This window comes from Phyllosticta citriasiana, assembly GCF_038021145.1.
Source record: "Phyllosticta citriasiana strain CBS 120426 chromosome Unknown IWZ02scaffold_1, whole genome shotgun sequence".
In the NCBI taxonomy this organism is placed as follows: domain Eukaryota; kingdom Fungi; phylum Ascomycota; class Dothideomycetes; order Botryosphaeriales; family Phyllostictaceae; genus Phyllosticta; species Phyllosticta citriasiana.
The window spans coordinates 358395-386380 of NW_027117278.1; the positions used below are offsets into that span (position 1 = coordinate 358395).

Below are 27986 nucleotides of genomic sequence, written 5' to 3' on the forward strand. Positions count from 1 at the left end.
GCGGCGTTGCGCAGCTCATGCGAAAGCACAGCATTCTCCCTTTTCTCACAACACCCTTTCTCCCTTCTCAGTACTTACAACACCCTCAAACGTCCTTCGCCACAACGCTCGTTAGGTCTCTGTTGTTGACAGTTGGACCGGGACTTCCCTCCCCCCAAACACTGCACGCCACACAATTACACACATACCGCCCTTGCAGCCGCTATCGATTGCGCCGACCCACCGACCAAGCAAGCCCCCTGACGCCGTGGGCCATCCCAAACAGCTTCCATTCTGCTTCCCCTCCTCCTCCTCCCGCGCTGCGTGTTGGACCTCTCCGGCCCCTGCCATTCGCTCAACCCGCCCGCGCCGTTGTGCAAGCCGCGGCTGTTCCTGAACTAACGCCCCCGCCGCGCGCCGCCGGTCTCGCACCAAGGGCGCCGCTCCATTCAATTGAGCAAGCGTCATAGTTCGTTTGTTGTGCTCGATATCGCTCACTGCTTGACATTTCATCTTGGATGCCGTCGGCTCTCAAGTCGCGACTGCCGCCCCTCTGAACCACCCACTCTTGTACCAGGGGGACCTTGTTGCGGCTAAGCGCATACTCCAAACACCGCAGGCTTCATGGCTGGTCACAGTCCGGTATCCCCCATTTCGGTTGAGAATGCCAACGCCTGGTCTCCACCTTCGAAAAACCTCTACGTCGGAGGCATCGACAGCCCATACTCGCCCAGCATACTGCCAACCCCTCGAAACCAGCTCGCCACGCCGCCTGCTTCCATCCACACTACCATTAGCAACGAAGGAGGGATGCCCAATGGCTTGGCAAGACCGAACGGGCAGCCTTCGCCGCCCAGTTCAATCGCCCGCTCGAGCGACGGCGGTGGACTGTACGCGCGCAGCCTCCGGGACCGAGAGAGTATATCCAGCCGGAAAGCCCTGATGCTGGAAGAGTCGCTGTCAGACCACTATCGCATACTCAAGGCCTACTTGGCGCCGTGGCTCCGAGACGAGAAGGGCAACCTACGTCCCAATCGCGCTAGAGACAAGCTGCTACGCTTGTCGCCTGTGCAGTTCCAAGAGCTCAGCACCGACGTCTACGACGAGTCGATCCGGAGAGAGGACGAGCGCAGAAAGGGCGGCCCCAACAACCCAAACAATGACACGCCGAAATTTTTGCCGCCAAAGAGCAATTACCACCCTAAGCGCAACCAGGCGCGGCAGAAGCTCTCAACACTTCCCATTGAGCGCTTCCGCCAGCTTGCCACTGATGTCTTTTACGAACTCGAAAGACGCTTCCCCCACTTCGTCGATCGCCCCGACCTGTCCGTACCCGTGAGTCCGACTGGCAGCGTGGCAAGCAGTCGGGGCCCCGGTAGAAGAGGGACACCAAGCTCTGGGAGCATGGGAAGAGGGCCCCCTCCGCCTGGCTATCGTGGGCCTCCTCCGGGTCCTCGCGGGCCAGGTCGAGGTCCTCCAGGTCCGATGCCGAAGCAATCACAATCACAGTCCAACACCATTGTGCCCACAAAGAGCACGCTAGTCGAAGACGACGATGATCCCAGCGGCATAGACGACGATGAGGAGGACCATGACGCGTTTGGGCTGGAGGATGCTGTCCGGAGATCGAGCCGGAGGACCTCTGGTAGGAAGAGCGCGGCGGCTCAGGACGTAAGGCAAAAATAACCCCACGAAAAGGCCGAAGCTCACGCTAAGCAGGACAAGGTTGTGGCGGACCTCAACCTTGAGATTGTTCAGCTCAAGGAAAAGTTCGAAGAGCTTGAGATCAAACTGAAAGACCGCGACGCTGAGATTGAGAACCTGAAGACTAAGGAAAAAGACAGGGATGATGTAAAAGCTGCTTCCTTGCAAATCATGGCTTGGCACTGACATTTTGACAGAAACTCAACAAGAACGAGCCGGACGATGAAATGGAAAACAGATTGAAGCATGCACAAGAAGTCAATGACTCTCTGAGGATTGAGCTCGAGCAGGTCAAGGCCGACAGCGAAGCAAAGGTACGGGAGTTGCAAGCGCAGTTGGAAAAGTTGGAACAAAGTCGCGGTTCCGAAAATGACAATGATTGGAAACAACGCTACGAGCTGTTGGAAGCAGACTTTGAAGAGCAACAAAAGGCTACGGAAGATGTCCGACGGGAGGCTTTTCAATTCCTCCAGGAGATGCGTTCTCTTTCCGAAAGGAGCCAGTACCATCTTGAAAAGGAGGAAAGGCTTCAAAACTCAGTCTTCCAGCTGGAGGCTGAGGTCAAGGAGTGGAAGTCCCGCTTTGCCCGCGCAAAGGCCCAGGTTAGGCACCTCCGGAGCTCTTCTGCGAGCACCAACTTTACCCAGGATGCCTCTATTCACACCAAGGACGGTGACATTGTCGATCCGGCTGGAATGGTCAAGGATGTCCACGTCACAAAATTCCAGCTTAGCATCGATCAGTTGTTGCAGACTGCACGCAAGGCCGATCCGCAAGACGTTGTCGAGTGCATGAAGGATGTCATTAGCTGTGTCAGGACCATCACGGCAGATGTTGAAGTGGGTTGCCACTCTAGCGGCGGAGAAAGCGATGACGAGGGCCATCCGAAGAAGCAGCAGAAGCTCACGTCTCGGGTTTCCGCTACGGCGAACAACCTTATCACCGCTTCGCAGAATCATGCTGCCTCGGCTGGTCTTTCGCCAGTTTCTCTTCTCGATGCCGCCGCATCACACTTGACAACTTCTGTGGTGGAGCTTATCAAGACTGTCAAGATCAGACCTACCCAGCCAGGAGAGGAAGACTACGAAGTCGTCGAAGCCCGACCTACCCATCTGAGCAAGAATTACTACGGCATGTCAAACGGACGCCACTCTCGTCATGCGAGCGCTGTCAGCATAGATTCGACAAGGTACAGTCGTTCCGTAACCGGCTCTCCCCGTCCTTGGTCGTCGAGGAAGTCCGAAGGCCCAAACGGTCACCTGAACGGATCCATCTCCATCGTCAGAGAGACTAGTGGTCTCGAAGAGATCAAGACCTACCTTCAGGACCAAACCACCGACCTGGTCAACAGCATCCAGCCACTGGTTCAGGGAATTCGCACAGCGCCCTCCAACGGCCCCCTTCCTCAGTCCAACATTGACACGTACGTCAACGAGATTAGCCGCACGGTCTATGAAATCAGCTACAAGACCCGTGAAGCCATTGAAAATGTCCACAACCCGGCATTGTCGAAGCATGCCAAGCCTGTTGTTGAAGTGCTCGAAGACTCTCGCGAAGGCCTCGTACAGGCCTCGGGCGACCACGAAGGCATTCAGAGGGAAAAGATTCCGCCGCTTGCCTTTAAGATTGCGCGGGCCACAAAGGTATGTGTAACAGATCGTTCGTCTTGTTAGGTACTAACGATAGGTCAGGAACTCGTCGTCCGGGTCGAGCGCATTGACAACCGCGAACTGACCGAAGACATGAGCGTCTCAAATGATTTTTAAGAGCGCCCTTCTTCGCTGCCGCCGAGCCTCCACTGAGCTTGTTCTTCACGATAATCCTTGGCATAGTCCTCGTGGCATGCATTGTCAAGGTTTTCTTTATATCCCCTCCCAAACCACCACCTCCACCTCCACCTCCTCCACCCCCGCATATTCATCTTCGTTCTTTCCACTTGCTAGCCTACATGCGTGTATAACTGATATTGTAAAGCCTGTTTGTGTCGTCTTTTGCTGTATAGTCGTCTTTTTTGAGTCGTTTGTTGCTTCGTTTTCTCTTTGCTCTTGCCAGTGCAGTTTCAGCGGACGAGGGGCGCCTCTCTTCTTACTTACGCGCTCACGTACACACGTACCTCCCCCATTTTGCCCGTCATCATCTTTCCATCGTATCTCCGAGCATGGTAGTAGTGAGCATGCATTTTCCAGCGCGCGCGAAAAAAAAAAGGTTCTTTCGGGGGCTCGGCGGTTTTCGTCGTGCTGGCTTCTTCTTCGTACGGATGCTCCGTATGTACGTTCGCGGCTCGCTCTTCCTCTACTCCTTGCTGTTGGAGGAAAGTGTCCACTACACACATCTCGTATCTTTTTCTTCTTCTCTTTCTCATCTCTCGTCTTACTTTTTGTTTTGTACTATCAGGATTAGGATTCGAGCGGCTTCTGGGTATTGTGGACACCTGGACATTGTCCTGGAGGGATTCTCTTCGTCTCTGTCTTCGTTTTAAAATTTTTCTCTGGGTTCAGTTCGATGGATGGATGGATGAATGGATGCTGATCCAATCGACTGACTGTCTTCCCCTTTTTTTGAGATCGAGGTGCCGCAAGCAGAAAACAGGATGTACAACTCTTTCCTGCGGCCACCACATCTTGTTTAGTCTTCGTTTGTTATCGGTCAGTCAGTCAGTCAGAAAACAGAAAAGTCTTGTCGTACCTAGTCACCATACCTTACTTTAGCCCTCTTCCACTTCGTCGTCTTGGCCATTGCGCCTTACTGGAGGACGCAACTAAAGTTAAATTTTTTTTTTTTTTTTTTCGTCGTTGTTCTTTGCACACAGCGCACTCGTCATTTGGCTCCTGCCCGACTTCTGAAATTGCTCGTCATTTGCATACATACATACATAAATGAGTTTGTCTCTTCTTCTTCTTCAATTTCCTCTTCTCCTTTTTCCTTTTCTATCCACCCTCTTCTCTCCGTCGTTCGATGGTTCAAGTTGCTCTCCAGCCGTCTGTCGTGCTACTCGTAACTGCGTGCGTCTCTCTCGAAATTGTACACCAACCGACCGACCGACCGACCAATTGAAATTCGAGTTCGCTGTCTGTGCCAGTCACCCACTCTTTCTCTTCTAAATGCTGGATACCTACCTTACGTGTGCAGAGCTACTACCTACGGAGGTATCTATGTTTCCACCCTTCTCCTGCTCCACCAACAGCCAGCCAGCCAGCCAGCGAGTTCCTTCCCGACCACAAAGGCAACCACGAACACGCCAGATCGAAGACCGTTCGGCTTCGCTCCCGCGCACCTTCATTCACACAGATGGGACAAAAAAGCTGGAACAGGGGACGAGGAAGCCGTCGATGCCTGAGGTCTAGTACGATAGGGAGAGAGATAGAGGAGAAGCACACATCCGAGGTAGATCCAAAGACGAATTGCTGCATTTCGGTCTGGTCTGCGCCCAGCTAAGTACCCTACCGTACATGATGACGACAAAAGCCAACTCATCCCGCACATTCATAGCATCCATGATTCCAAACCCAAAAAGTCGCCGTTTCTTTCGTCCAAATCCATACACCCAACCACTTGCATTACATCATATCTGCAATTTGAACGATCGCAAAACTACTCATTCAAATGTTCGGCCGCCGCCTTCAACGAGCCCTCGATAATACCAGCCCACCTCTTAGCGTTCTCCAAATTGCCAGCTTCAACCGACTCGACGAGGCCAGGGAACGTGGCGCCGGCGTAGCCGGTCCACAGGCCAGGAGCAAAGACGACGTGCTTGAACCAGGAGCGGCCGTCGAGGCCGTCGGGGTGGAGGAATTGGCGCTCGAGGTACTTGTATTTTGCGTTGACGGCGCGCACGCTGTAGTAGAGCTTGACCTTCTCCCACCACTTCCACCAGGGGATGTCGTGGTCGTCGATTTCCTGCTGCAGAGCGGCGGCCGTGGCGTCCGTGTCTGAGGCCGCCTTTTCCAGCTTGTGCAGGGCCTTCTTGACGCCCTGGAAGATGGAGGAAATGTCCCAGTCCTTTGTGCCCTCGGTTTCGGCGGCCTTGGCTTCGACCTTGTGGAGGTAGGTCTTGAGACCGATGGCGTAGTCGGTGGCGTTGAAGGGGATGATGGGGCGCTCGATGACGTCGGCGGCAAGCAAGCCAAAGAGCCGAGTAGCGGCGATGTGGTATTTGAAGCCCGGGTCGCCAAAACGCTCCATCCAGGCAAACGAGTCGTAGTTGGAGTGGTAGTGGTACACTGCGGATTTCGAGTTGGTGGTGAAGCCCAAGTCAACCGACGGAATGCCGGCAAAGTCCTGGAAAGCAGTAAAGTCTGAACCAGAGCCAATGGTACGAATGTTCTTGTCCCAGACGTCCCCAATGGTTTGGTTGACGACTGTTTGGTTGGGCGACTGCACTTTGAAGGTAGCCTCCGTCAGTGCCTTGTTGAGCAGCGGGGCCGCTGAAGTGATGAGGGAGGGGCCACTCGCGCCAATATCAATGTTAATGTATGCTACGGCGGACTCGGAAAGCCAAGGAAGGTATTCTTCGACCCACTCGGTCGACCCGATGAGACCATACTCCTCACCATCCCAGCTAGCAATGACAATGGTGCGGAGAGGCTTCCAGCCCTGCGAAAGGGCGACTCCAAAAGATCGAACAATCTCATTCATGACGGCCGAGCCAGAGTTGGGGTCTCCAGCGCCGCCGGCGATCCAGGCGTCACGGTGGTTGCCCAGAACAACCACCTCGTCAGAAATTGTGCCGTTTATGACGCCAATAACATCCCACTGCGGAGTCGTGACGTATTCTTGCTCATTCACAAGGTTCAAAACAACATTGTCGGGCGAGGGACCAATATTGTATTTGATGCCCTTGTATCCAAGGCCACCGCCTTGCCAATACTTTCCAAAGCTATCAGCTTTGGGCCCATGTCCGTGCAGGGCCTTGAGCAGTGGCAGGGCATCAACATAGGAGATGGGAATCGAGGGGATAGAGGGGATCTTGCCCTTGATATCTTCACGAGGAGAACCGGGCTTGGAGGGGTAGCCTGGAGTGGTAGGATCACCAGGCTGAACACCTATTACACCGTCAATAGCTCGATCTGAAAGAGTGATATCGCCATTGCTTACTCAAGTACTGAGTGCTGCCTCTCTGGACACTGCTAGGGTTTCTCGCAGGGCCCTCGGGATAAGTCTTGTAGCCATTTGCTTCGGTGACCTCGCCGTCGTCGCCGGGATCAGAGTACAAGACTACACCAACCATTCCCAGGTCTTCGGCTCTCTTGACCTTGAGACCACGGAAGATAGCACCGTACTTGGCAATCGCAATCTTGCCCTCCAGGCTGACATTGGCTTTGACAAGGTCCTCAAAGTCCCAGTATGTCCCATAATTGACGTAGACGAATGGCGCCGTGACATTACCAGACGCACTGTAACCGTGAAACGTGGGGATTCTATCAACAAGGCCGCTCGTCGGGTCTTCTTCCAAGACTTCTTCCTCGAGGCTGGCTTCGTAGGCGACTTTCCACGCAGACGTCTCAGCATGGCGCTTATCCTTCGTGCTCTTTTCCAACAGAGCCAAGCGATGGCCAGCAGGGTAGTTGAGATAGGTGTCGTAGGCGACAATGTCGACCTTGGAGAGGCCAAAGTCCTCCCACTTTTCCTTGGTCCATACCGCCTGGCTCAGGTTCTTGCCGGCCAAGTGCGGCCCGGCGGTGTAGTATTTGCTCCACTCCCGAGCCTTTCCAGCATCTGGAGTGGTCTGCAGAATGTCTTCAAGCTCTGCAAAGCTTATGCCCTCGGTCCGCGGCCATGCGTCGCTAAGACCCGGTGGCGAACTTTTGGAGATGGGGACTTGGTGCGTGGAGACGGCGCTGTCGCCAGGGAAGAAGGGAGGCAGCAGGAACAGAGAGGCAACGACGGCTCCGAGCACAAACGCTGGGACAATGGCGAGAGTGTAGGTACAGGCGCGGCGCAGGTTGTGGTGAGGATATCGTGGAGGACGCGGAGCTACGGGTACGATGGCAATCAACGGCGTGTGTTCGTCGGCCATTGCGGCTCGCTTTTCAGCGTCGGGCGTGATCATCAGGAGCGGAGGCTGGAGTGGGAAAGAGTGACAAGACTCGACTGCTCCATGGATCGAGGGAGGAGCAGCGAGGACGTCGGATCAAATAGCACAGAGCGGTGTAGTCCGACGGTGTTGACGATTTGGGCGGCGGGAATGACGTGCACGACAAGTCGTGGCCGGGGAGCTACGGTAGCCAAGGTAGCTCAGGCCGTACCTTAAGGTGGGGGGTCCAACGGCATGCGGAGGCCCAAGCCGAGCCCCGCGATAGCAAGACAAAAAGCTTGTTTCGACCTCGCTGTGTGCTCCTATCACATCTCGTATCCATTCGCCTTGCATCCACTGTCCTCCAACTTGCTCCAGTTCTGCCAGGGGATCAAGATCATCATCTCCATGCATCACAAGAACTCTCCAGCCGCTGGAAGAGGCTGGAAGAGGGCGATTCTGGCCTGTGAAATCACGCGAACAATACACAAGGGCACGACATTTCTTCAAATTTCTTCTGCCAACGGATGTCTTGTTTGAGAAGAGCGTTTGGAACATCGGATCTCGCGTTGATTTGGCACTTTTGCCGCCTATAAACCATTCCCTTTTCATGCACCTATGCAGCTGGCGTCGCCGGCGCTCAGATCCCGCAACCTCTGCACATCACAAGCACACCTCTCAGTCTTTTATCCTCCTACAACTTGATGACATATCTGGTCCGCAGCATGGCGCCGTACTTGACAAACAGCAACGGAATGGGAATCAGAGCAATGGCGACGAAACCCAGCAGTGAGTTGCCCCAGCCCAGACCCAAAGCACGATACATGGGCTGGCCGGCCAGCGGGATGAACGCGGCAAAGATGGATCGCAGAACTGTGTTGGCTGCCATGGCGCTGGCAGCGTGCATCGTATACACGTCGACTAGGTACGTGTTGGGCGCCATCTTTGCTTCGCATTAGCAAAAGAAGTGGACACACATGTCTTCTCTTGCACAGAGAAGAGACGATGGAGTCGAAACTTACGAATAGCAGCATCAATCCGAACCCGATGAATCCCGTGCCTACGATAGGCACGATCCAGTGCACCTGATATTGAGCGCACCACCCGTAGATGAAGAAGCCGACTGGCATCGTGATTGCGCCGGGGAACATGAGCGGAAGTCTGTGCTCAGGGACGAAATCGCCTTTTTCCAAGTGCGAGCGCGCGGTGCGGTTGCCATAGACGGTGAATGCCCACTGACCCAACACACAGCCAACGCCGATGCCAATGTAGGTAAGCCCGGCAATGCCCGCGCTGAAGCCGTACGACGATTGGAAGACAATCGTAAATGTCGTAAAGAGGATGTAGAGGTACGAGTAGGCGATTGCTACGTACAGGGAAAGCAAAAAGACAATCGGCGACAGGAAAAGCATCTTGGCCGGGCGGACGATGCTGCGCAAGAAGAGGCCACGGGCTCCCAAGCCCGGGTCGAGCTTTGATCGCAGCGCCTTGTTGCCCGTTTGCTTGCGGAGGCGCCGTACTTTTGCGTTGAGAATCGCCACCGGGTACGTCTCGCGCATCAGGATGAAGCCGGCTATGGTGATGACGCCTGTCGCGATACTGACGACCCAAAACACCCAGCGCCAGCTGACGGCTTCCGTGAGGAAGCCACCGCCTACAGGACCGATGACGGGAGCGATGGTCGGTCCAGCGACCCAAATTGCCATGGCTGTCCCGCGGTCCTTTGGAAGCACCAGGTCGGCTATGGTGCCACCTCCCAGGGTCAGGGGTGCACCGCCGACTGTGCCGGCCAGGAAACGAAAGACGATCAACATGGCGAGATTTTTGCTCAAGGCACAAGCAACCCTGTAAGATGTCAGCAATTCAATTCTATCCAGATCGAGGAGGCAGTGACTTACATGAAGATGATGAAGAGAACACTGCACACATGATACAACGGCAGTCGACCGTACATCTCGCTGAGCGGCGCAATCATCAACGGCCCAAATGCAAAGCCGAGGACGTAAATGGACACCACGAATCCCGCCAACACCTCACTGTCGGACTTGAACTCTTCCATCAGCTCGGGCACGCCCGGTGCAAACATGGACGATCCCAGAGGTATCAAAAACGTCAAGGCCGAGACGATAGAGATCATAAGCCACTTGCGACCCTTGGGCCAATTCATAGGATTCGCCGGATCGTTTGGTCCATCCCAGTCGACGACGTTGGGATCTGCTGCGTAGGGGTCCTCGGCCGCGGGCTCGTATCGTTCGGGCAGGTTGAGCGAGCTGGATGCCGTCTTGAAGGATGCGGTGCTCTGCTTTTCAATGTCCAGATCATCGTCGACTTCCATGGCACTTTCCCCCCGTCTCTCTCCTCTTGTTCGCCGCCGCTCCTGCTCCTCCAGCGCGGCCTTGTAGATGCCATAGTCGGACGTGACGAGCACGGCGCCCTTTGTGCTGCTGCCGCTGGACCGATGTTCGGATGCGACTTCGTACTTTTCATCTCTGTCTGAGAGAGAGGTGTCTGAATTGAAACGCGCCATGGTCGGTTGCGAGGGTTTGCTGCGGCGACCAAGAGGTGGCGAGGCGACAGAGGTCGGAGAAAAAATGGCAATTGAGCTAAATGGGGGAGATGTGGACTCGGAGGGCTTGCTGAGAGCTTTTATCTAATGCTACCCGACAGCAACAGCAGCTGCAGAGGCAGCCTTTGGCTTGGCGGTGCCCGTGGTGTCGTGATGAGGCTGAGACTACCTAGCTTCCGTCGCCGCGGGCAGTACCAGCACAAGCAGAATGCAGGTAAGCTGCGCGAGCTACAGATGCAAAGGGGACGAAATTAACGGGCGCTTTTGCCGTCACCGCGGCTGTGAGGACGGAGGGAAGAGGTGTACGCCAAAAGGCTGACGTTGACACGGCGCAAACGTAGGCAAGGCGCAAGGAAATTGCATGGAACGGTGGCTCTTGAAGCAAAGCAAAGGAAAGAGGAGAGATGGACGGCGTTTGTGCAAAAGCCGGGGAGTCAAAGTTTGTCCCACGGCGTCGCTGCTCGTCGTCCCATTGCACAGGCTCGGACAGAGCACGAAGCCAGATGCCGAGCTGGCGGATGCTCCCAACCACCCTCCCAGGTCGATCCCCAGGATGCGCGTAGCACAAGGCACACGGGCCCCGCCCTTTGCTCCTTCTTGGTCGCCTGTGCCGAACTCGACTTGGGGGTGATGAGCAGTGGGGAAGTCCAGAGGGCCAAAGCCACCAGCTCCACGATCCAATTGGGGGCTGCGAGCAATCAGAGCCGAGCCGCCTTAACCTGGAGTTTGTGATGCGCCACAAACCACCACCACCACCACCACCATCACCAATGGCTGATGGCTGTCTTCCCGTCATGCGGACCGTCGCGCGCGTGCCGGTTAGCCGACTAGCGCGGCGCCTCTCTCCGTGTGCGACGTCGGATGGTCACTGCCATCTTCAATCCTAGAAGCAGCAATAAACAGTCGGAGAGATGTCTGCCCTGGTCGAGGGGTCCATGTAGAGGGGTCAATGTGCCGCTGCAGGTTACACTGATCAATTGCCGCTTCCACGTGCCCTGCAGCTTGGGAGTGTTGCAGCAGCATTATTCTTCCTCGACAACCTGATTTGTGCTGTCCTCTTTGCTGCAAACGGCCATCTGTGCCGCACAAGTCTGACTGCTTGCGGTCCCTGGTTTCGCCCTCGGACGGCAATGCAGCCGCCCGTACATCTGGCATAAAATTTATGCCTTCTTTTCTGTACTCGCTGTCGATTTCTTGTGCTTTTGCAACCACAACGCCGCTGCTGTGTGCTGCGAACTTCGTATCTGTACCCTTCACGAGCATGCTGCGGCGCAATCCTGCCCGACCGCCATCTGGATTGCAATCATCATTGATGCGGTCAAAGTCGCCGGCGAATTTTCAGCGTCATGTGCTCTGCACGCTGCGAGGTAAATGCTCGATGCATAGTATCTGTACTTTGTTGATATCCCTGTTGCGATCTCGGCCCGCTCGAGTCACGTCATCATCAGCAGCAACCTCTTCTCATCACCTCTCTCCTCGATCGTTGGAACAGTGATGATCAAATTGCTCAATCCAGCATCGCTTACCAAATGTTAGGAAGCATTCAGCCCCCTTGCGTTGCTAGCCGCACCCAAAAAACCAGTATGCCACGAGGTGTCAGTCCTGTGCAACCATTACTTTTCAATCTTGATAACAATGTTGCCAATCTCTTTTTGCTTTTTGCAGCGTGGCCAGCGCCTGCGGTGCTCCGTCAAAAAAGAACGTGCTGGCAACCATTGGTTGAATGCCGTGCTCTTCGATAGACTCGACGAATCTTGAGTCCACCTCGGCGCTCCCAAATCTAACGATGCCTCGGACTAGGCGGAGGTCAGCTTGGTCTCGGAGTCCTCTGTCGGCATGTCAATCTTACACCAGTCTTGCATCTCGACCAGATGAAAGGAACGAATTCCTTTATTCCCGCAGTCAGCAAACACACCTAGGGTTGACAACAGGCCGCCATCTCTGACGACGTCTAGTGAATGCTCTATGGTCAACGAACCACCGACATCGACGACATGGTCGAAACCCTTGTTTGTTCGTCACAATGTCTCTTCGGTCCAATTAGGCGCTTTTCCGTAATTGATCGAGTGCTTGGCGCCAATTTTCTTGACAAACTCAAGCTTATGGTCGAATGAAGACGTTGCGGTGGCGGTAGCACCCGCGGCTGAAGCTGACATCAGCATCATAATCAGACATGCCGTTGGCATGACGCCGCCGTGATCAACGAGCAGGAGCTGAAGATACACATGTAAGAGAAAGAAAAACAGCCAGAACTGAACTGTATCGCGAAGCAGCTTTTCCCGCTCTCTGGAACAAGTCGCTGATTCCCTTTCATGTACCCATGCTGCCCTTGGACAGAGAATCATAAGAAGTCAGCCAAGCCGTGGCGTATGCGGCTGCCTCGACCAGACTGACATTGGTCGGCGCTGGAAGCTTCAGAGGTTCGTCTCGCACGAGGTATTTCTGCACGAAGCCGTTGCAGTCACCAGCGCCAAAAAAAAGCCATCCACATGATAGATGGTTTCTGAGTCACCCACAATCCACATGTTTGGAATGCAAGTAGTACGCGTGCGCCGACGCGTCCTGTCCAGGTCCAGGCTAAGCCAGTGTCCGTTGTGATGATGATACCTGTGCCGTCGCGACAGGGCACGAGGTTCCCCTTTGTGGATGAGAAAGAATCTGGCGAGTGGTCGACTGTCACAATCTACCAAGAGTCGATCGAGGTGGCAGCCATCCGAGTCAGCACTTCCACGGGGTCAGAGTTTGGGACAACATGAGAGATCTGACAGAGCTTTCTCAGAGTGATCAAGGCTCCTGCGCCTGTGCAGCTTTGAACAGATGGAATTTTGCTCTTTATGTCTTGAGGGACGTTTTGACACAGATGCAGAGACTATCCGCGCCTCGACTCAAACGAGACATGGACAGCTTTAGCACAAACAGTTCAAGGGACGTCTTGTTCGACCTGTCGTTCCAGGTCTGAGCTTTGTAGCACAAATCGCGGCGGTCATCATGGCCCAACCACGCGATACCAAGTTCAAGTCCTTTCGAGTGTTCGAATGCTCAACTTGCAAAAGTCGGACCGCATCGGCGCGGCCCCTTCCAAGGACGCCATGCTGATTTTCCAGGCAACTGAATCTGCAGCCATGTGAAACGAGTCCAGCAAAATCTCCTCTCGAGTGTTTCAACGCTGCTGTTACGAACTCGTCTCCCCCGCTCATGGGGCTGGCGCCCACGCAGGCTGACAAATGCGCCGCTCAATGTGGCAGGCCAGCAACACCGTAGACAATTGAGAACGGATTGGCAGGTCATATGATGGCTGTGGCGACGAAACTTCCGCGATTGGCGGGTGGATTGGCGCATCAAATCTTGTGGTTTCCAACCTGGTCTATGACACGTCGGTGGATAGTCCGTGGTTGAGTAACCCGGAGCGTCAGACCTCGTGGATGCTGGTGGAGATTTGCTCATCGCGAGAGTAGATCATAGGGAAGCCGTGGCCTTGTAACAATCTCCATTGGCATTGTTCTACCCGCTGCTTTGGAGCGACAGTGTTACTCGAATCCGCGCAAAGCGTGCTGATATGCAGATGAACTTTGCTGCGGCTGAGGCAGCCGGGTGGATGGTCTGAAGGGTAAGAGCGTGAGCAACGCGAGAAAGAACATTTGAAGTCGTGATTGAGAAAGATGAGTGAGTTGGAAAGGAAACGCGGCGACGTAGAAAAACAAGCAGTCGAGCGCGTCAAACTTCACCCCACCTTACGCTAGTTGCTAGCGCTGTCGATCACGCGCGTCGCGGACAACGCGAATTTCATCGGCAACAAACTGCACCTGCGGAGTACGACTCCACAACTAAAAACATCCAGCCAGCACCCTAATACCCACCTTTATTCCTCCTCGCTCAGCTTCGTTTTCCCATTTGTGCTCTGTGTGAACCTTTCGACACGTCCTTTCTTCCTCCTCGCCCGCTCAATGCCTCTCGACACATCGGCGTACTCGCTTGCGCTGCTCCGCCTAGACGGCCGGCGATGGAACGAGCTGCGGCGGTTGAATGCGCAAATCAGCACTCAGGCGGCGGCTGATGGTTCCGCATATCTGGAAATGGGCAATGCAAAAGTGGTCTGCGTGGTTACGGGGCCGACGGAGGGGCGTCGAGCGGCGACCGGAGCAGCTGGCGGCGGCGCGGACGGCGACAGAGCAAATATCGAGGTCGAGATTGGGTTCGCAGGTTTCAGTGGGGTGGACCGCAAGAGGAGGACGAGGGGCGACAAGTAAGTCTCTCAGTACCCACTGCGCGGGTGCGCACACACACCGGAAGGCTGTTGGATCAAGACAGTGGACTGGAGAATAGACATGCGAATTGGATATGGTGGCTGACCAGACTGCAGACGAACAGCAGAAATGCAGCATACGCTTCACTCCGCCTTCGCCTCGACCCTACACACATCGCGCTACCCGCACAGCACCATCACAATCTCGCTGCACATCCTCTCGCAAGACGGCTCACTGCTCGCCGCCTGCATCAACGCCGCCACACTAGCCCTCATCGACGCCGGCGTGCCCATGTCCGACTACCTGGTCGCATGTACAGCCGGCATCGTGTCCAGCGACGCCAACAGCGAGGGCGCGGATCCCCTGCTCGACCTCAACGCCCTCGAGGAGTCGGACGTGCCGTTTTTGACCATCGCCTGCCACGGCGAGACGGAGCGCGTGGCCGTGTGCGTCATGGAGACCAAGGCGCCGCTTGCACGGCTGGAGCCTATGTTGGCGGTGGGCGTGGACGGGTGCAAGCGGGTGAGGGGCTTGCTGGATGAGGTGGTGAGAGCGCACGGAAGGAGAATGGTCGAGGGGAGCTTGGGCTGAACAGGGAGGAAAACGAGATGGAAACGAAACCGACCGGAAGACCTCGGTCACTGTTTACAGACGGGAAAGCAGGCATGTACAGCATCAGCATCCCATGGCATCAAAAGAGGACCAGCGGGCGGTGGGCTCCTACCCGCTTCGCAAGGAGTCAAGAGCTGAATGATTTTAACAACAACCCAAGCAAGCCACGACATCAGAGTCCAGTCATGTCGGCACGACATAACCCTTCACCTCCTTTGACCGCTGCCCACTTCTATCCAGACACCCATTGGCTGCTGTGAAAACCCGAGGACATAAGAGATTTGATACTCCAGCAAACGTATGACCAAAGCATGGGATACAAAGTTAATGCAGGACTCTCGGTGCATGCTCTCTCCCGCCCTCATACCGTGTCCAATTTCGAGTTTACAAACTGAACGCATGCATGTGATTTCCAGCGACGTGAACATACATACATACGTGCCCATGCCCCGGCGGGAAACCAAGGGGCCACATCAGAGTCCCTACACACGAGCATGCGCACTTGCTTTTCGCAAACACATCAACATCTCACTCACTCACACTAAACATCAAGCGCCAAACGTCAATCAAACATGAGAGCTTCGCATTTCTCTTCTTTCCGCAACCAATGTGCGCCAGCCAGCCGCTAATTCTAAGAAATAAATGGCCCACAGCGCGTCAATTTTACCATTGCCGAGAAGACAGAGAGACAGATGAATGAATAAAGAGACATGACCGGAAAGATGAAAGATGTGAGCAAAGGGGAAAAGGTTGGAAAGGAAAAAGGGGAAAGAAAACCAGAGGACGAACAAACGCCAGCCAGCGCACTCAACACCGCCATCGCCGTCGCCGTCGCCAGCCAAAGCACTGCCATTCACGCGCGTGGCAGCAGATAGACGGACAGACAGACTGACCAACAAAACTTTTTCTTTTCTTCTCCTCCGACACACACGCACGACCCAACCGAATCGAAGCCAACACACTATTCAAGCGAGTAAGCGAGTAAGCGAGCAAGGAGAAATATGGAACAGGGAAGGGAAACGGGAGAGAGGAGTGGCAAGGGAAAATAGGGACAAGGAGAATAGAGACAAGGAGGGAAAAAAAAAAAAAAAAATTGAAATTGCCACCACCGAGAGAGATCCGTCCGATAAGGGTTCGCCACTATCTAGGTACGAGTATGGGAGAGGATAGGGAGAGGGAGGGAGGGAGGGACGGAATAGGGAGATTGACCGGCCGGGTAGGTAGGTAGGTAGGGAGGCAGGTAGGCTTGCGTGCGCGCGCGCTGAATGAGAGAGACAGACGGACGGACACGGACACCGAGAGCAATGGTCGCTGGAAAGATAAGGGAGAAGGGGGGAAGATGACGGCAAGGAGGCAAGGACAGGAAGAGTTGAGCAGCGCAGCGGCAGCAACATGGAACAGAAGCATTGGCGAAAAAACAGCACTCTTCAGGCAAGAAGTGGTGCTGCTGGTTCTCAATCCATCGTGTCTAGCCACTCACTATCCGCGTCATCTCAACAGCCATTCGTCGGCGCCATCGTCGTCGAGTCCCTCTTATTTACACCCTGACACACCGCACACTGGCACTGCGGGTGATGTACGCCCGCCGCGCTGGTCGAGTGCATGTGCGGGTGTGGATGCGAATGTGGATGCCAATTTGGCCATGCGGCCGTCGTCGAGCCATCGCTCAACGAGAGGCCGACATCAAGATGATGTTGGTGGTGGTGGTGGTGGTGGTGGTGATGGCCAGCAGACGCCGGGGCGGAGCCATCCGCAAACGCCGCAAAGCTGGGATAGCTCATCCACGACGTGTCGGGCATTGTAGTTGTCGCCGTCGGTGTGGAGCTCGCCATGGTCCAGCCGTTGTGCAGGGTCTGCGGCGCCATTTGCACGGCGGCCGTGGTGGCGTTGTTAGTCGAGTTTGAGAGCGCCGACGCGGCCGCAGCGCCGTTCAAGACCATGGATGCACTGACGTCTGCGCTGCTGGGAAACTGCCACACGCTGCCCGTCGTCCCGTTTTGCGGCGGGAAGATGGGTGTTTTCGACAATTCGCCGTTGCCTGATGAGTCGGACTGCGGATCTGAAAGCGGCGAGGCGTTGCCGGCGCTGACGACGTTGCCGTTCAGCTGCGGCGGATTCGTACCGGCGTCTGAAGCCCTATTTGGTCGAGCTTGCGAGCGCTGACGCGGCCGCTTGAACGATGTTTGTGCTTCGCCGTCGTCGGTCGATTGGCGCGAGGCGGGGACGACCGAGTTATCTCGTGGCGGGCTCTTTTGACTGATTTCAGATAGGACATGTTGGAGTATCATACACATGCGCTCAGCGGGGCAGAATGTGCTAGACATTTCGCCAAGCACGACGACCATGCACTTGATGAACTTGAGGATGTTATTGCGCTCCTTGGTCTCGCGCACAGCAGCAAGCTCAGCAACGAGGGCGGTACACGCAGTTCCCTGTTGATCTGTCAGCACGCTCTCCATGATGACAGGGCAGGCGATGGACATACAGCATTTGCCAAAGCTCCGCAGAATATCTGCCACAGGGGGAATCGTTGTCGGTACTGCCAAAAGTTCTTGACGATGGCAATGGCGTGGGAGGTACACGCCTTGCGGGACGACACCGCTGTACTGTCTGCGGCAAGTTCCTTCGAAGCTGGGTCATCGGACTCAATGTCCTCATACCGCGCAAACGGTCTCCGGAGCGAGATATGAACACAGTGATATTGCTGGTGGAGGATGAAAAAGGCGCGATGGCCATTGGTGATATTTTCTTGTTCCCACTTGAGCTCCGGAGGAAGACGTGCATACCACAAAGTCAATTCCTTGTCCAAAGCGGCCAACTGGCGGTAAAGATCTCGGTCGGCTGGGTTGGGAGATGGGTGCTTTTGCACAATGTCCGATGCCCTGTTCCCAAGTTCCATCAACTCGATGAGTGCCTCGTAAGTCTTGGTTTCCAGAGAAGGCTCGGAGCCATTCGGCATACAAGTCCCCAGTCTTTCGAATCGTTTGGCCAGAGTATAGACTTCTAGGTCCGCTGTTTTGATCGATGTTGGTCGGCCAAGGAACATCGACCAATACTTGTCAAACACAACACTGCCATTGTTAGTAAATTCCCGTAGATGAAAAAATAAAAATACTCACCAAGCCCAAAGCGTTAGTGAGCGGACCTCGCTTTCTCTTTCTGACAACCCAGAGGCCCGTGTATCCAGGTGAAGCCCAACGTCAAAGGCAAGTCTGACAGCCATTCCTGATAGCAGCCAGCCAGAGTGATCTCGCCCTACTACGCATTCGCAGTTGGCTAGCAACAAAAGCGCTTGAATCTGGGATATCCCGCCCGGCGTCTCTAGCTCAACATCCAGCATGAACTTTGCCTCGTTGTAAAAGGTGCTTTCTCGCGGTGCAACGGTGAGTTTCTGAATGTCCGGCCGCGACTTGTCCGAGTACCGATACGCAACGGATAGGATGGCAAGGTGAAGGAAAGGCGAGTAGAACTGAGAGCGGCCATGCTCGTAGTCGTCTAGGAAGGCTTCCTGGTGAACGGTATGCAAGACGGAATTGTAGTGTCCAAAGAACAGGTCAAGGAGATAGTTGTGCGTCTCCTGGGGCAGGTGCTTCAGAGTCTTGGAGCCCCGCCGCGTGAGATCCAACCGCGTTTCCTTTGCCGCCGTTGCGTTGAGGGCATCCGACCAGTTCATCATGGACCCGAAATATCGAACGCAGCCCGTCGTTGGATCCAGCCCCAGGTGTCCTCTGCTGGATAAGACTAAGCTCACGAAGCTCTTGCGCTCGCCGGTCGGCAAACACAGCTTCGTTTGTGGAGCCTGCCGCAGAGCCCTCTCATCTATCGAAAAGTCTCCGCAAGCACCCTCTTCCGCGTCACTCCGTCCACGCTCTTCGATGAAGCCATTTGTGCTCAATTCCGGTTCACTTCTCCGTCGCTCGGGGGAGGTATCTTCGCTGCCCGGGAGGCCGGGCCTGATCCTTGGGGGGTGGATGGCAGGTGGCGGCTCGATGCCCTTTTTCTGAAGCAGCTCCTCGAGCAGAGCTATGCGGTCGGTGAGGGAAGCGACGTAGGCGCGAGATATGGGTCTTGTGGTCGGAAGCGTCAGTTACACAAGAAGACAAGCTCCCAGCCACGGGAGGATGGAAGGGACAAACGGCGCGCGGCCTCGGTCGCGGCGGTTAGGGGCACGCCGCGGCACCACTTACTTCCTTCGCTCGTCGTCATTCTTGATGATGCAGGTAGCGCCTGTCCGCTTGCAATTCACACACTCCTTCTCCCCCGGGTTGATAACGCACTGAAGGCGGCGTCAGTCAGTCGTGAGCTGTTACCAGGCGCGTGGAAAGCAACCTACGCGAATACGCCGATCTCGACACGACGCGCACGCAATAGAGGCCCGGTGGCGCGCCTTTTGCGCTTTGGGGACAGAAACTCCGTTGGAAAGACGCTCTGAAGCGACGCCGGTGACGCCGTCGACCGGTTTTGAGGACTTTGTCGCCGAAACTTGCATTTTACGTGGGGATGTAAACGTCCATTCTCAACGGGTACTGTTGTGTCACTAAACGTGCGCTGGTGGGTCTTATAGCGGATGCGGCAGATGGGAGCAAATTAGGAAAAGCGTGGTTCCCGCCGTAGCAGTACTGCTGGCCTTCGCCACACTATCACCACCTGCGAGCTTCTGCTTTGCTATATACATTGGGGATCCATGAGCGGACGGGCGCTAACCCTCTCTCCCCAAGGCAGGCTGCATAAGGCTCGACCGATATGATCCGACGTGGCCTGCCAAAGACGACACGGAATCAACAATGCCCCTGCTTTGCGACGATCAGTCTTAGCCATGAAATATGTCCCGAAGCGCGCGGGAGAATGGCCGAATCAAAGAATGCTAGACGGGTCGAGCGGCTGGGAAGGGTTCACCAAGGGTCTTGAGCTATAGCTTGGTCGCTTGTTGACATCTATAAGCTTTGACAAAGTCCACTGCCTGACGACCAGCCAATCTGTTGGCCTCCTTTGCGACGGCCTTGGACTGTGGCTCAAGCGGACAGGTGGGCGCCGTGGAGCCTGGCAGATGGACCATACCTTTTTCCCTCGAGCCATGTCCACATGCTCCTGTCGCCCAGCCCTCTTCGCAACCTCTTCCACCCAGGCATGTCTACAAGTACTACACTCCTATCACAAACCACCAAGTCGATGAAGCAGTCATCCAACAAACCAGTCCAACACGAGGCACAGAAGAACGACCGTTTGTTCCTTTCTTGGGCCCAAGTGCAAGACCTGGAATCCTTGTCTGTCCCACGCCAGCGAACTGCTCCACGTGCGAAATGACACAGCGGCCAGGCCAAGCCAGCAGGCATGCAGCTAGAGAGCCGCCAAACCCTGACATCAGTGGCCACTCACGATTCGACCAAGTCGATATCAACAGGCCCTGCTCAGAAACAGAAATCACCCCATGCATGCAGACTGTGCTTCTCCACGCCGCGCGCTTCAGGTGGCATATTGGGACCGAGGGCGCTGTTGCTCACCCTTTTTGACATCCTGGTCTTGAATCCCCCACACGCACGCGCGAGGGGCCGTGGTCCGCCTGCGCTCGCGCTGTTGCTCCGGCCATTTAGACCATCTGTGTGCGGCCCAGGAATCGGGGAACAGGGACGGGACCAATGCTTGTCGGAACGCCCTCTTGGGCCCTCGATGGCGATCTCCTTGATGCGGCTGTCGAGATCGGGACCAGATAGATGGCCGAGAGTTTCCAAGCGTGCCACACTCGAACCACTCTCAGTTGCGCTTTTCGGTGCTCCCTGCTCTTGGCACCCTCTCACACGGTTCTTAAGGGAAGAGAAGACGCTGGCTGGTTCGTCCGTCATGCCTGGACATGTTTTGATGATGAGTTGTGGTCGTGTCTCTTAAAAATGAGATAACCATTGCTCATCGTGACAATGACTGGTCGATGCAAGTACCATCGAAATGGTGTTGAGACTGGACATGGTGTCACTCTGACGATTTTAGAAGCAAGCGCACAAGATGCAAGGCTCCACACAACAGCAGATGGGCGTTTGTGATTCGCGTGCGCAAGCGTGCATACCGGTGGGCACGTGGAGAAGGTTGAAGATCATGGTGTTTGGCGGGGGACAAAATCAGACCATTTTCATGAGTCGCAAATTTAAACTTTTAGGGAACCCCGTCCGCGTACTACATTCGCCAAAGCTTGGTCCAGCAAGGAAACACAGGTACTTTCTGAGACTGTAAAACGCTCAACTGCGAGGTGCGAACCCGTGTCGTGGAAATGACCTTGGCTTCTTCGTGGCATGAAGGCCTCCAACTGAGTAGATTTGGATTGAATTCGCGTATTATTTACTCAATGGGGCTGACGTCGGGCTTGACATGGCTCCCGTGCCCAAAACGGCCGGGCAACTCTCGAGATTGGATTACACATACCAAACCCGGGAGAGAGCACGTGGTCCAGGCATACAAGCAACCGAGGATGGCTTGCAGTCTGAATTGCGAAGAAGAGAAGCAGGAAGGTTACGCACATTGGACCATCATTGCTGTAACCTGGCCTGCTTTGATTCCCGTTCTGCAACTGCCGGTCAGTATCAAGGGCGGACGTTGTGATGACCAAGACATACCTCTATAGCTGCGCTGAGAAGACCACTCCTTGAGCCATTCCAGCACAAAGTCATGTTCAGCTTTTTGAGCGCTTGCTACTGGAGCAGGCGGGAGATCCGGCTTAGTCTCATTGGGGAATAGGCCGTTCTCATCCCAATGGTGAACAGCATCCTGAATCAGGAGAAAAGGCTCGCTGACCGTTGAAGTTCTGTTAGGCGCAGCAGAGGCGTGGGGGGTAGCTTGGCGCCAGGGATCAGCTTCGCCGTCGATGATGGCAAGGCGAGGGTAACTCAGGTCGAAGCCCCCATATTTGTTGATAGAGTCAACATCCGGTGGGGTTGTGATATTGAAGGCATCCCGGCAAACAATGGACAGGTAGTCAAGGTCAAGCAAGCGCGATACCAAAGGCAGCTGGTCGCTCGGCACACCGCTGCCGGTCTGAAGGTAGCCCCATCTAGATGTCCGAGTAAGCAGGATTTTCGGAATCACAGCGATTGGACGACATACTGGGTGCAGTACTGATACGGCCAAGCGCGCCAAGTTTGAGAAATGTCGTCTTGCGCATAGTATGTGGCATTGTGGTTGGAGAAGCAATAGTCCTGGGACTTGCCGACGCATTGCGAAACTTGCGTAAGGTTTACATAGCCAATGAAGTTGAGCAAGCGAGGCGCGAGACGAGAGGCTTGATCGGAGTATCCACCGGCATCCAGCAAATCGTTAGCGGTGGAGTTCAAGGCTGCGGTGCCGGGGTACAGCAGTGAATCAGAGGTGACGTTGGCGCAGTACTCTGAAAAGGATGGGTCATTTTCCTCCGGATCCCAGTTACGGCTCTGCCAGCCGGAGATGCCGTAGCTGAGTAAATTGGCAAAGTCGTCATTGTACGTCAAGTTCCCAAGCCCAAATGCTTCTTTGAGCTTGGCCTCGTATGATGTTTCGTTTTTTCCAATGAGGATGTTGTCCACGACATTGGTCAATTCCTGCGTGGTTTTGACACAGTTTTGCGGAGCATGGAGCCTCTGAGCCTCGTAATACTCCCAGTAGTCATAAATAGCCTCCGTCACACCCGAGGATGAGATGGCGCCGAAGAATATCTCTGGGTACAGCTTGCGGAGAAAGGCCACGAAAGCGCCGGCATAAGAGCCTCCGTACGCAATGTAAGGCGTATCAGGAGCGGTCAAGGTGAGATTGTCAAGCCCTGGAAACCGTACGTTCTTGGCGAAGTAAACGGTGTCGGCCAAAGCTTGATCGGTGGTCAGGAAGCGAAGATTTTCTGTGCTAAGGTCTGGGACCGGCCAGCTCTCTCCGTAGTACCGGTGTTCCAACACGACGCCGATTCCGTGAGTGGCCTTGGCCAATTGATACAGTATTCCTTTCTGAAGGAACGGCAGGCGATCCTCTCCACTGGTTTCTCCGCTCTCGAGCAATATGACAGGCCCACCAGCCTCGTAATAGGACGCGTCAAACCAGTATCGTAGGTCGAAGGTCCCATTGCTATGTGGCTCGTACATTGAGTCATTATGGAAATGGTCTATCGGCACCGATATGTTGTAGGCAGGGAACAGGGTGGTCGGGTCTACGGTGAGACGGTTGGTCTTGGTGCTTGAGAGTTTGGTCTGAGTGAAGTCAGTCGTTTTGGCAGGGGAGCAATTGGAGGCCAGCGCAGACCTGTTTCGAGATATCTGTAGAAAGGCGCGAGACGCGAAGACCATGTCCTGTGTGCAAGAGGCAGAGCAATGCCGCAAGACGGACCAGCGCCATGATGATCACGCAGCGTTGTAGCGTCTAGATCTTGCAGCAAGGCCGGCCGAAGGGAGGACGACCAACTTCAAGGTCGGATGTGGATGAGCAGGTGAAGAGCGAGGCCGTGGCATCATGACGAGCTGGCACGGGTCCGATGATATGTGTAGATAGACAGAGGCTGGGACCAGGTTCACAACCGGAAGTCGGGTGATTGGTGCTAGACCCCACCAGGCAGCTGGAAGGTCCAGAGATGTCATGTCGCCGGGCCAGCGACAAAGTCATGTTCGGCTTCTTCTGCTTTTTCTTTTCCAATGGCACCCATCTTCATCCAAGGAATCCTCAGACTCCTCAGCCCAGTTCTTCGTGGCAATACTCCTTGCCGAATCTTGATCTGGCTCGGCAGACGCTGACTTTGTGGAATTGCTGACAGCAGCAAAGGTGGGCGTACGGTACATGTACCATGCAGCTGTGGATCGGCATTTCTGTGCCTCCCCGAACTTCGAACGCCTCTGCTATCTATCTGCGTTTGACCTTCCTTTTCAAATAGTCCCCCCCGAGCGCGACCTCTCAGCTTGTGATGGTCATGATTTTGTCGCCAAAAGAAGACGCCGGCCTTCCACTCTCGATTGCGCCCTTTTCTGACTTTGCAATCTGAGAAGTGGTTCCTAGCTTAAATGTCGTATCTTCAAGCACATTATCCAGATTCCTGCTCTTGCATCTGGTCTTTTTGGATTGATTTGTCGTGGCCGAAAGCGCGCCGAATCTCATCTCATGCCTTGAGAAGTTGCTGTTGTTGGTACCTGACAAGGCAAGGTCGGCAAGTCCACTCACTGTAGTGCCTCGGCTACCACTGCTTCGCGGCGGCTCGCACCGCCCGCCCACCCGGTCTCCCCACTCCCCGTCTCAACCGCCCCACCCACGACCTACCCAATGGGTGTGGTATCAACCGACGATTGAGACGTGCGCTTTTGATGAAGCGAGTCTCGATGTGCGAATTTTTTACTAAACAACTACTTCCAATCTCCTACGTCTCTGTTCTTCCTTGTTTTGGCATTTCAACTCGGCACCGACCGTCGACTCGCGTCGAGAATGAGGCTGAAACGAAGCACACAACACTGATGCGGCGCAGGTGAGACAGTTCCGATGCACCGAGAGACGACAGCGATCAGGTGCAGAGGCAGAGAAGAGGTGAATATCGAGACTTCGACAAGGACCTCTGCGAGAACCCACATGACGGCTATCTGCACCACAAGCAGGACTATGGATTGATGATTACACAGAGGCGCATCACCAAGTTGCAGCGCTGTTTCGCTTTGAAAGAATAATCACACCCCATACGGAGGATTTTATGGACCCGTTCTGTGCTCCAGCAACACATCGTGCTCCACAACAGCAGCTCATGTGGACACCAACACTGCTTCGCTTCACGGGAATCAAGGCCTATATCATCGCATTGGTGGATCCAGCGGTGGTGTATGTGCTGGATCAGAAATGTTGCGCTGCATCGATTCGATTCTCTCCGTCCTCTTTTGATGCCTGTGGGTTTGTTTGGATTGAACATGAGGCCATGGGCTTTTTTGAAAGTCTCGTTGTCTTTACTGTGCTATTATCACTACGCAGGCAGTTGGTCAGCCACTGACTACAGCGCTTCACAAGCATTATTAGCATGGAGACTTCGCAGTACAGACCCCCGGCTTAGATGTAGGGCTTATTCGCCAGAGATACACTTGGCAGAGACGCTGGCGGTAGGGCTGAAGCTTGACGAAATGGCTGTTCGGCAAGGTAGGCGAAAGGTGAAAAGCATCAAATTCCACCATGTCTTCCGTCAGGGAATTCTCCCGCTCGACCTGCACTTTCCATGTATTTGAGAAATCCATGACTCTTCATAGTGCCTCGGCTGCCACTGCACCGCAGCGGCTCGCGCCGCCCGCGAGTCTTCCCCGCCTCTCATCCCCGCCACCCCACGACCCCACTCTGCCGGGTATCGTGGTATCCGACAGTTGTACTTTAACCGTTGACCACCAGCCAAGATACCTCAAGCACTCTGCCGATACCACGGGAAAGACGCGCATTGTCAGTATCAATCACTCCAGACCGCAATCGCAAAAGGCAACTGACAGTCGTCCGACTCAAGTCGTCCTCAGAATCGGGAACTCTTGCCAAATTGGAAAGAGCAAGAAAACAAGACCGCGGTCATGGTTCTCGAATCGCCGCACCCTCGCCTCGTCCTCCCGGAATGCAACATTCTCGACTACCTCTTCCCTTCCAAAGCGGCTCCGCCACTGTCGTCTTCGTACGAGCCGCCCGTCCGCCCTGACATTGACGAGAACGAACCCATCTGGCTCGATGCCGCAACACCGGAGACGCAATCGCTTACGGCGGCGCAGATGCAGCTGTGGGTGAAAAGGTTCGGGTACGGGTTGGAAAAGCTTGGAGTGAAGAAGGGGGAAGTGGTGCTGGTATACACGCCAAACCACATTTATGTCCCGGTTTCCTACATGGGCACTGTTGGCGCGGGCAGGGTGTTCAGCGGCGCCAATCCGACTTACAGGGAAGATGGTATGTTTTGCACTGTTCCTGGCTGTTTGCTTGCCTTTCCGGTTGCAACACATTGCCGTATCCTGAATTGACACTCCTGAGCCGGTGCCCTGCGCCTCCGCACATCATCGGTCTACGGACTGCTCGGGCTCTGCTTCAAAACACCCTTAGGGGTTGTGATCAGTCATCTGAAAAGGATCCGAAGATGAAACACTGAAACTTGTCCTCAGAACTTGCCTATCAGCTATCCAATACGTCGGCCCAAGTGCTGCTCGTGCATCCGTCCCTCATCGAAACGGCTACAGTCACCGCGACCAAAGTTGGTCTCGCAAAGGATCGCATCTTTCTCTTCGACGATGTCCGGAAAGAGCCCATCAATGGCATCCGCGACTGGCGAGACATGCTCGGAACGCCCACCGAGGCCTCGTCCTACCAATGGGCGACCTTATCGCCTGAGGAGGCGCGCAAAACGATAGCAACAGTCAACTACTCATCCGGGACGACGGGACTGCCCAAAGGCGTATGCGTGACACACACAAACCTCATTGCCAACGCGGCGCAAATCATGTACACACGCACCATGCACAAGGGGCGGCCACTCCCCAAGGAGCGCTGGGTCATGTTCCTGCCGCTGTACCACGCGTACGGGCAGATGTTCGCCATGCTGCTGGCCATCAAGCTGCGGACGACGGTCTACGTGATGAAGAGCTTCGACTTTTGCGCGTTACTCCAGACAGTGCAGGACCGCCGCATCACCGACCTGCAGATCGCGCCGCCCATTGCCGTCTTGCTGGCCAAGCGGCCCGAGCCGGCGCGCTTCGACTTGTCCAGCCTGCGCGAGGTGACGTGCGGCGCGGCGCCGCTGGGCCGCGAGCTCGCTGAAGAGGTGTCGAGCCGCTTCAATGTCCTCGTTCAGCAGGGATACGGCATGACGGAGTTGACTTGCGGAGCTCTAATGCCCCCGGGAGGCAGGCGGTTGCAAGAGTAAGTGCATTCCACCTCTTCAGCCCCTTTATCTGCGTAGACGGAAAATAGTAAATTGGTGAGACGTGGGACGTGAGATGAGATGAGAAAGTCGACGCAGTACCATCACTTCCCAACCAGCCACCTGGCACCGCATGTAGGATCCCCCACACGCTCACAAAGCTGACCCGCTCCAGCACCGGCTGCGTCGGCCACCTGCTCCCCAACATGCAGGGCAAGCTGATCGCGGACGACGGCCGCGAAGTTGGCCCCGGCGAGCCGGGCGAGTTGTTCTTCCGCGGGCCAAACGTGTGCTTGGGCTACTGGCGCAACGAGCAGGCGACGCGCGAGACGCTGAGCGCCGATGGCTGGCTGCGCACCGGCGACGTAGCCGTCAAGCGCGACAGCCGGTTCTGGATAGTCGATCGGAAGAAGGTGCGTAAAGTAGAGCATGAAAGAATGCGCCTACAGGTGTTTGAGCGGCCCTCCGGCTGTATGTGTGCGGTCGTCAGCTGACTGGATGCTGCTGCTCGATAGGAATTGATCAAGGTCAAAGGCTTACAGGTCGCGCCGGCCGAGCTGGAAGCCGTGCTCTTGGAGAACCCGCACGTCGCCGACGCGGCTGTCACGGGCGTGCAAGTGTAAGTGTCCCCATCCCATCCCATCCCATCACACGTCCAACAGATCTATCTCATCTCATCTCATCCGTACCGTCGTCCCCTTGCTTTTACACACATATACCCCGCCGCCCGCTTACCAACACCCGCAACCCCTGCGTAGCAACGAGCAAGAACACCCCCGTGCATATGTCGTCTTGAAAGACACGGCGCGCGGCCGCGTCTCCGACCGCGAAATTCAAGCGTGGATCGCGACCAAGGTTGCGCCGCACAAGTGCTTGACGGGCGGCGTGGCGTTTGTCGACGTGGTGCCCAAGTTGCAGAGCGGCAAGATTATGCGCAAGGTGATGCGCGAGTGGGCCAAGAGGGACGCTGAAGGGGTGGGGAAGACATTGATGAGGGCGAAGCTGTAGAGAGGGAGAATGTCG

General features: G+C 55.3%; 7 protein-coding genes across 7 annotated transcripts; 3 read left to right on the forward strand and 4 right to left on the reverse strand.

The window, feature by feature from the left end:
- Positions 1-504: 504 nt before the first annotated feature.
- IWZ02DRAFT_3131 (cell polarity protein-like protein) lies at positions 505-3645 on the forward strand. Its single transcript, XM_066764090.1, has 4 exons — positions 505-1650; positions 1699-1830; positions 1881-3326; positions 3375-3645. The coding sequence occupies exons 1-4, from the start codon at positions 604-606 to the stop codon at positions 3447-3449; spliced, it is 2700 nt and encodes an 899-aa protein (XP_066626776.1). The 5' UTR covers positions 505-603; the 3' UTR covers positions 3450-3645.
- A 1426-nt stretch (positions 3646-5071) lies between these two features.
- Positions 5072-7895, reverse strand: IWZ02DRAFT_393747 (putative peptidase, M28 family). Its single transcript, XM_066765564.1, has 2 exons — positions 6778-7895; positions 5072-6725 (listed from the first exon to the last, which is right to left on the reverse strand). The coding sequence occupies exons 1-2, from the start codon at positions 7730-7732 to the stop codon at positions 5275-5277; spliced, it is 2406 nt and encodes an 801-aa protein (XP_066626777.1). The 5' UTR covers positions 7733-7895; the 3' UTR covers positions 5072-5274.
- A 495-nt stretch (positions 7896-8390) lies between these two features.
- On the reverse strand, positions 8391-10031 carry IWZ02DRAFT_368564 (major facilitator superfamily domain-containing protein; the record flags this gene model as incomplete). The annotated part of the gene is made up of 3 exons (XM_066764384.1): positions 8391-8639; positions 8719-9541; positions 9595-10031. The coding sequence occupies 3 exons, from the start codon at positions 10029-10031 to the stop codon at positions 8391-8393; spliced, it is 1509 nt and encodes a 502-aa protein (XP_066626778.1).
- A 4002-nt stretch (positions 10032-14033) lies between these two features.
- On the forward strand, positions 14034-15258 carry IWZ02DRAFT_3533 (3' exoribonuclease family, domain 1-domain-containing protein). Its single transcript, XM_066764262.1, has 2 exons — positions 14034-14505; positions 14623-15258. Exons 1-2 carry the CDS (start codon positions 14207-14209, stop codon positions 15095-15097), a joined length of 774 nt encoding a protein of 257 aa, XP_066626779.1. The 5' UTR covers positions 14034-14206; the 3' UTR covers positions 15098-15258.
- Positions 15259-16291: 1033 nt separating this feature from the next.
- Positions 16292-20028, reverse strand: IWZ02DRAFT_3894 (fungal-specific transcription factor domain-containing protein). Its single transcript, XM_066765561.1, has 5 exons — positions 19452-20028; positions 19306-19394; positions 18238-19185; positions 17604-18189; positions 16292-17550 (listed from the first exon to the last, which is right to left on the reverse strand). The coding sequence occupies exons 1-5, from the start codon at positions 19605-19607 to the stop codon at positions 16612-16614; spliced, it is 2718 nt and encodes a 905-aa protein (XP_066626780.1). The 5' UTR covers positions 19608-20028; the 3' UTR covers positions 16292-16611.
- A 1289-nt stretch (positions 20029-21317) lies between these two features.
- IWZ02DRAFT_3188 (serine carboxypeptidase S28-domain-containing protein) lies at positions 21318-23732 on the reverse strand. The gene is made up of 4 exons (XM_066764174.1): positions 23366-23732; positions 22208-23313; positions 21721-22154; positions 21318-21668 (listed from the first exon to the last, which is right to left on the reverse strand). The coding sequence occupies exons 1-4, from the start codon at positions 23456-23458 to the stop codon at positions 21634-21636; spliced, it is 1668 nt and encodes a 555-aa protein (XP_066626781.1). The 5' UTR covers positions 23459-23732; the 3' UTR covers positions 21318-21633.
- A 1523-nt stretch (positions 23733-25255) lies between these two features.
- On the forward strand, positions 25256-27971 carry IWZ02DRAFT_486343 (4-coumarate-CoA ligase; the record flags this gene model as incomplete). Its single annotated transcript, XM_066769248.1, has 6 exons — positions 25256-25513; positions 25585-25999; positions 26209-26962; positions 27139-27376; positions 27479-27582; positions 27722-27971. 6 exons carry the CDS (start codon positions 25256-25258, stop codon positions 27969-27971), a joined length of 2019 nt encoding a protein of 672 aa, XP_066626782.1.
- Positions 27972-27986: the final 15 nt, after the last annotated feature.